This window comes from Temnothorax curvispinosus, unplaced genomic scaffold (assembly GCF_003070985.1).
Source record: "Temnothorax curvispinosus isolate PA1 unplaced genomic scaffold, ASM307098v1 QBEX01002374.1, whole genome shotgun sequence".
Classification (NCBI taxonomy): Eukaryota; Metazoa; Arthropoda; class Insecta; order Hymenoptera; family Formicidae; genus Temnothorax; species Temnothorax curvispinosus.
In genome coordinates, this window is record NW_020212154.1 from 1 (window position 1) to 7127 (window position 7127).

The 7127-nt window shown below is 34.1% G+C and overlaps 2 protein-coding genes across 2 annotated transcripts; one reads left to right on the forward strand and one right to left on the reverse strand.

Annotated features, from left to right (window-relative positions):
* Positions 1 to 2314: 2314 nt before the first annotated feature.
* Positions 2315 to 4212, forward strand: LOC112451567 (putative nuclease HARBI1). The gene is made up of 3 exons (XM_025011223.1): positions 2315 to 2571; positions 2667 to 3345; positions 3440 to 4212. Exons 2-3 carry the CDS (start codon positions 2722 to 2724, stop codon positions 4139 to 4141), a joined length of 1326 nt encoding a protein of 441 aa, XP_024866991.1. The 5' UTR covers positions 2315 to 2571; positions 2667 to 2721; the 3' UTR covers positions 4142 to 4212.
* A 354-nt stretch (positions 4213 to 4566) lies between these two features.
* LOC112451568 lies at positions 4567 to 6908 on the reverse strand. Its single transcript, XM_025011226.1, has 7 exons — positions 6820 to 6908; positions 6483 to 6609; positions 6243 to 6407; positions 5947 to 6136; positions 5494 to 5840; positions 5368 to 5421; positions 4567 to 5138 (listed from the first exon to the last, which is right to left on the reverse strand). The coding sequence occupies exons 1-7, from the start codon at positions 6832 to 6834 to the stop codon at positions 4870 to 4872; spliced, it is 1167 nt and encodes a 388-aa protein (XP_024866994.1). The 5' UTR covers positions 6835 to 6908; the 3' UTR covers positions 4567 to 4869.
* Between the last annotated feature and the right edge of the window lie 219 nt (positions 6909 to 7127).

Genomic DNA, 7127 nt, shown 5'->3' on the forward strand with positions numbered 1-7127 from the left:
TCACTAAAGTATAATATAGCATTGGAAAATTTTATTGTTGATACATGTATTTGTTAATAACAAATTATTAATTAAATAAATTGGTACTTTTTAATTCGCGTATTGATATTATTATGTTCTCTTTGTTTAAAAGGTTTTGAATTTCTAATATGATCTTGTTTATGAACATTCGTTATTTTATTGTTATAAATATTTAGTAAATAAACAATCGCAGAAATAAAAGTTATAATCATTTTTTGTAGGTGTATTGATATAAAGTTTATGTATACCGATGAAATTCGAATGTATACTACTTTTATTTTTTATTGCAGATTTCACTATAAACGGGAGCAGGGGTTTCTTTAATTAATTAGGTGTAAGGGTTTAATAAAATTTATGTTTTGTATCTGGTTTTCAAGAGGAAAGATCAAGCTAATCATGTGTATGAGAAAGGTAATTTTTTTAGTTATTATTATTTTGGAATATGTTAAAGTTTAGTCGCGCGGTGCTGAACTATACGATTTACATACATTAACATATATGTTAATCGCATAATTCAGCGACATTTCCCTTTATAACGGGTGTCTTTTCACTTGGAATTTTATAGCGCTTTTATTAGAAAAGTGACAAGGTTTTGACTTATATAAAAATTGTTATACGTGAACCGAGGTATAAGTTAAAAATATTTATCGACATGGTCAATAATTTGTTTATGATTGTTTATAAAAGTAAGTTGCAAAAATAGATGATTATATAGTAAATGTTTTTCTATCAAACGATTCTAACGATTATTCCGTATACACTTATATTTGTTCTTATTTCAAACTATTCATTTTCTATTTTATTTTAATTTATTAAGAATTTATTATGGCTATCCTTGTCTTACACCTTGTGAACTGGTATTAAACTATCCTCGTCTTTCATGGAGTGAATGTTCAATTTAAATCTCATTTAATAGTTTAATTAATTTAGATAAAAAAATCGGCGTTAACGTTACTGATGTTTAGGAGTATGAGAGATTCTATTTTTATTATAATAATTAAGTGTCAAAATTTTCGTTCAGAAATGTAATTTTTCAGCTTCAGAATGTACAAAAGACTAAAATATTAATGTAAAAATAATTTGGTCTTTGTAAGTCTAAAGGGTAGAAAATTCAAGATGGCGGATGTGAAACTTTAATAATTTATAACTCGAGAACGGTAAGAGATAAAAAGATGGGGTTTCTTTTGTTGTGTTCAGATAATTAAGGGCATTATTTTAGGTTGTTTAAAATTTTTGTGTTTTATGGATTTCTATAATTTTTAATTATATCTCGAAATTAAGAAGAGATATGATGTGGGTTTTTTATGAGGTTATTTGACATGCTCTGCTGAGTGTCTGCAGTGATTTTATTTATCATCTTTAATAATATTTTTATGATAAATTTTATTGTTGATTAGTTTATTTCGAGAGATACAATAATGGTTTATAATCAAAAGTTATTTGACTTTTTGTGATAGTTTTAGTAATCACATTAACTAGGTCTGTTAATAATATAATTTAATTGTTTATAACAATCATGTTTTGAAAAAATGCTAATGAAATAATTACTATTTTAGCATGATAATGTTTCTCAGGCATAAAAGGTTATGTTCCTATGAATAATCTACTTTTAATTAATTTATTTATATTTTATTTTAATTTCCTGAATTTATTCTTATGGATTATGCGTTTATTCATGTGTTAAATTGAATTTGCATTGCATAAAAGATCTCATAAGGTTTGTAATATCCATTTACGATCAGTTTTAGTGACTCTGGGGAATTTTAACAAGCAATTGTCCAAAAGTTTATAGTGTGATTCATGCAAATGGGGCTTAAGCTTGAAAGGGTGCCTTAAGGCAGCCATGTTCTCTAGGCTTATGTCTACTACTTTAAGAACGCGTGTTCGGATCAGCTGAGTGTTTGTTGTGACAGTTAATTTAAAGAATGATTGTTATATTATAATGTTGTTTTCAGATGCTGTGGACTTTTAGCAATGAAGGTAGAAAATCGAAAAATTTATGCGGGTGGAATTTAGCGGTGATTATACCGTCAGACGTGACATTGGTTACGCGATACACGTTACGCGGAAAATATCAGCCCATGTAACCGCACCCTAAGGCTGCCTTCACATGCGGCGTAAAATTCGTACGCCAGCGTACGCGTAACCTGCGTATTCTAGTAATATGCCAAAACTTACGCTATTTAAAAAGTACCCAATTCACATGGAGCGTATTGCGTTAAATTTCGCGTAAAACGCAACAATCCTGACCAATGATAGATCAGGCCTTCTGTTGTACAACAGAGCAGAAATACTAAAGTGATTTTCGATTGGTTGTTAATATTTACGCGTATTGCTAAATACGCGCCATGTGATTGAGGTACTTTTCATGTACGAATGTGTGAAAGCGCAATATATGTAACGGTATGCACGGTGGGGTTAGGATTGCAATGAAGAATAGCATTCATAACCTATTGTCACTGGCAACGATTGCATTACTTGCAATCATTTGAGATCACTTGAGATCATTTGCGGATTTAAATTTTTTGTTGCCTACTGGAAATCCTGAAGGTAGGAAAGATTATTTTTTCTATTACTTTTGTCACATATACTTAGTCCCTCTGCTCTAAAAAAAACTAAATTTTTTATTTCTTAATCTTTATTAGGCTATAAGTATATTGGACGAACTCGTTTTTTGGAAGTTCATGGAATCCCTTGAATATGGATTCCAACATCCTATTAGCGATTATTGGCATACGATTGAAGAAGTGGAGAAAGGCGAAGCAAACACTTCAACACCGGAAAATTAGAAAACCGAATATACTGAAACTCATTGCATTATGGAGACTTCTAGTAGAGCGTGAAGAAAAAGAAAGCCGAAGAATATGGGTTCGCCCAATATTCACACAATCTCGAAGATATTTGCAAGGAGCAAGTGACAATCTGGTCAAAGAAATGGAGCTACAAGACCAGGAAATGTTCTACAATTACTGTAGAATGTCTACAGAAATGTTTTATCAGTTGCTGAGTATAGTTGGACCTTTCCTTGAAAAACAGATTGTTGTTCGAGACCCAATACCGGCTCGCACACGGCTTCTGGTGTGTTTGCGTTACTTAGCCTCCGGTGACAGTATGGCCTCAATATCCTATGCATTTAGAATTGGAGTAAACACTGTTTCAAAAATTGTTTCTGAAACGTGCGAGGTATTGTGGAATTGTCTCCACGAATCTGTAATGCCACCAATGAACAAAGAGGATTGGTTGAAAATCGCGGAAGAATTTGAGAGAAAATGGAACTTCCCACATTGTATAGGTGCAATAGATGGCAAACACGTTGTGATTCAGGTGAGTTCTTTTTTTCAGAATTTATTTGTTATTTGTTTATACTGAGAAGTGCTAGAAGATTAATCTGTGATAAACATTTCTGTTTGCTTTTCAGGCACCACCGCATAGCGGGTCGGTATATTATAACTACAAAGGAGCTCATAGTATTAGTTTGTTAGCAGTTTCGGATGCCAATTACTGCTTCACACTAGTCGACATTGGAGCCGAAGGTAGACAGAGTGATGGAGGTATCTTTGCGAACTCAAAGTTTGGTCAACGTTTTGAAAGAAATGAAATAAATTTGCCACAACCGAGTGAAATAGAACCTAGCGGACCCCTTTTACCATATGTATTAGTGGCAGATGAGGCATTCGCACTGAAGCAGTATATGATGCGACCGTACCCTCGAAGTTACCGATTAACTCGTCAGAAAAAAATACTTAATTATCGTCTGAGTCGAGCGAGAAGAGTGATCGAAAGTGCATTTGGAATTCTGGCGGCACGATGGCGAATCTATCGGCGGCCAATAATCTCGTCCATTTCCACTGCAGTGAAAATTGTTCAAGCGACTACATGCTTACACAATTTTATAATCAAGAATGAAAACAAGTTGCAGAACTTCCAAAGGCGGTACACTCGAACTGGCACAGATGACGAAACCTCGATTGGCGGTGCATTGCAAGAAATTAACAATGCTGGCCAAGCTAACGCCCACACTCGACTTGCCTCCAGAATCCGGGACGATTTTGCGTCATACTTTGAACACGGCGGAGCAGTACCTTGGCAGTGGCAAAAAGTTCTTAACAATGATTTTTAATAATACACTTTGAATCTTTCTACATGAAAATGATAAGACTAAAACGTTAGCAAGTCCTAAGATAATTGTTACAAGCAATATCTTGTATGTATAAATTTATTAATAAAAGAAGTTCAGTTCAATGCATATTTATTCAACGATTAACATTTTAAAATATACATTACATATTATTATACTTTATGCTTATACACTTATTATAATATACTGTATATATTCCCTTAACTAATATCACACGTTTGTACTTTTACTTACAGTAATGTGACTACAAGCGAATATCAAATTTTAAGTTAGGTGACGTACAATCACAATCTTTGGTTTACTTTAAGGAAAAACAATTTGTTTACAGATTAAATCACTAAAGCTTTACCATGCTATGTATTTATAACACCCCGCAAAGATGTTTTCTCTAGAATAAAAAACTAAACATTACGCCAAAATATATGAAACTAAAAACATAACTAAAGTTTTGCACGATTACGTAATACTAAAATCTTATCGTATTGAATGTTTTATCAGTTTTTCACTCTCTTTGACGATAAAATTAAATTTCATGAGTATATTAACAAAAAAAATTGTTTTAATCAACGTACGCGTAGGTACAAAAAAAATTATACGACTAAGGGCTATCTTACGGTTATACATTGCACGGATTTTTTGGCACAAAATCTTTGTTTAAAAAAAAAACACATTTAAAGGTGTTGGTTCGATGATGATATGGAATAAGCGACCTATCGAACATTTTCAAACATGCCTTTTGAACAGTTACGTTGATCTCGATCGTCGGAATCTTGATTAAAGCAACGATCTTCCATTTCACCTAGCAATGTCAAAAACTGTATTTCTAGTTTGGCTCTGTTTCGATATGGCAGTTTTCGCATCCCTTCTCCCAAGCGGATAAGAAATCCGTCCAGCGGATCAATCGGTTGTGTTGCTGGCTCATTTCCGCTTCTTATGGCTTCTATCAAAGCTTCTTGCAAGGCAGCATCATTTTTTTTTTCTAAAACACGAACGCAAATACGTCAACGTACATTTTGACACTAAAACGTTTCTTTGGCTATGGTCAACGTGACGCTACAAATGCTTTGGAGCGTTCTTCTTCTTCTTCTTTCTTCATTGAAAGAAAAGAGAAGAGGAATGCTTCGAAGCATTTGTAGCGTCACGTTGAGCGTAGCCTTTATGACACACATTAAGTATATGTAAGGAACTTAGGTAAAAAAAACTCATACTTTTTGCAACAGGCGGCTCATAAACATCGATGGAGTCGACGATTTGTACTGATTCTACAAAGATATTAAAATGTTATTCGCACGGTAATTAAAAAAACTGAGAGATGATAATATAAATGAACAAACGTTTCGATCTTGTGGTTCGTGGTCGTGTAGGCACTCTGTTTGTAGTTGATGTCAATGGAAAGTCTTTCGTTGGTGTCGGGGTTTGTGAAAGGACGTCGATGGAATCGAGCGAACGTGGAGAAGTATTTGTAGAAGTCGGCGTTCGTGAAGGAACATAGGGGGATGCATGAGTTTGTGGAGACTTGTTGATAGCTGAAGTTGAAATTTTGAAGTGTCGAAGTTGAAATTTTGAAGTTTCTTGAAGTGTCGAAGACCCAGCTATGGCATCACTCTCGTGTTGCTCGTTTTGTGTGTCAAGTGAAGTTACTACTTCACTTTCATTGGCATCTGTCAAAGAACTCACTGTCCTGAAATACATATATTAATAAATGGGTTACACTTGTGACAAACTTTCTTTTATTTCTGACTAAATAAGAATGATAGTTATGTAAATACTAAAAAGTAAGAACTTACGGCCGTGTCTGCAATGAATCGTCAAGGAATCTCATAAGCTCGTAATATTGAAACCTTGACTTAAAATTGGTATTAGCAACAGTAGCTGCCGATCCGCTGGGTATGTACGCTCGAACCTTCTTGCGGGCTTTTATGTAATTATCTCGTAAATATTTCCATCGAGCCTTAGCTTCTTCTGGACTGAGGGATCCTTTATAAATAATTTGATTTTAAAGCTCATTCTACTCATTTACATTTTAAAGCATTATATGCAATAAAATAAAAGAAAAGGGTTTCTACATGTGTAAAATATATACCTCGTAGTATATTTGAAACTTCCATCCATAATGCATTTTTACGCAATGTAGTTCTCTCTGAAGCAGGTACATGACGGAAGTCGTAAAGCCCACGCTTGCTTCTAACTGCTTCGATCAACAGCTCGTTTAAATTTTCTTTGCCAACAACCGTTGGATTGTTTTCGACTGTTAAATAATTATACTAATTAATTTATTTAATAGAGCAAAATATACATAAAGAGTTATATACAGCAATCATACCTATTGTTACGACATAGTTTTCGTCAATGTTGATGCGGTCTACATCTTCGATGTAATTTTTGAAGCATTCGTGATCGGTGAAGTTTGTGGTAAACCTAAACAACCACCCACAGTATCCACATTTGTGCTACATTTAAAAAAAGAAAATATATAAGTCAAGATGTATATGCCGCAGCAGATTGCTAAAACTAGCCCAAACATGCAAATGACAGGATAATACTATAATTATCAAGCATAACCTTGAAATTATTTTGTCATATTGGCAAGCGATTACCGAATACTTCTAAGCATTGAATGGATTATTTTTAGAAACTTTATATAGAATTTGTTGACTTACCCGAATTTCATCCATTTCTTTATATTCGTCCAATCCGTCTGGTCACAAATGTTACTCTCGGCGATTGTCCACAAACACACACACACGTCACTTCATCAGTTACGCGAGAAATTGAATTTGGCATATCGGCAATAGCGTAAAACGCGTAAAATAACTAGGCAGATTTGCGTATGATAGCTGAGATGATTTGATTGGCTGACGTGGTTTGGCGTAAGTTACGCGTACGCTGGCGTACGCATCTTACGCCGCATGGGAAGGCAGCCTAAGATTGAATTGCGTGTCGTGTAACGCAAGATTCTCACGTAAAG

Bases quoted from the DNA above. Each gene is read 5' to 3' on its own strand.
- LOC112451567 (XM_025011223.1), top strand. From the start codon at position 2,722: ATGGATTCCAACATCCTATTAGCGATTATTGGCATACGATTGAAGAAG. The intron at 3,346-3,439 runs GTGAGTTCTTTT...TTTGCTTTTCAG, and splicing joins GCAAACACGTTGTGATTCAG to GCACCACCGCATAGCGGGTC.
- LOC112451568 (XM_025011226.1), bottom strand. The intron at 6,408-6,482 runs GTATGATTGCTG...ATTATTTAACAG, and splicing joins AAACTATGTCGTAACAATAG to TCGAAAACAATCCAACGGTT. The intron at 6,137-6,242 runs GTATATATTTTA...TTATTTATAAAG, and splicing joins AGTTTCAAATATACTACGAG to GATCCCTCAGTCCAGAAGAA.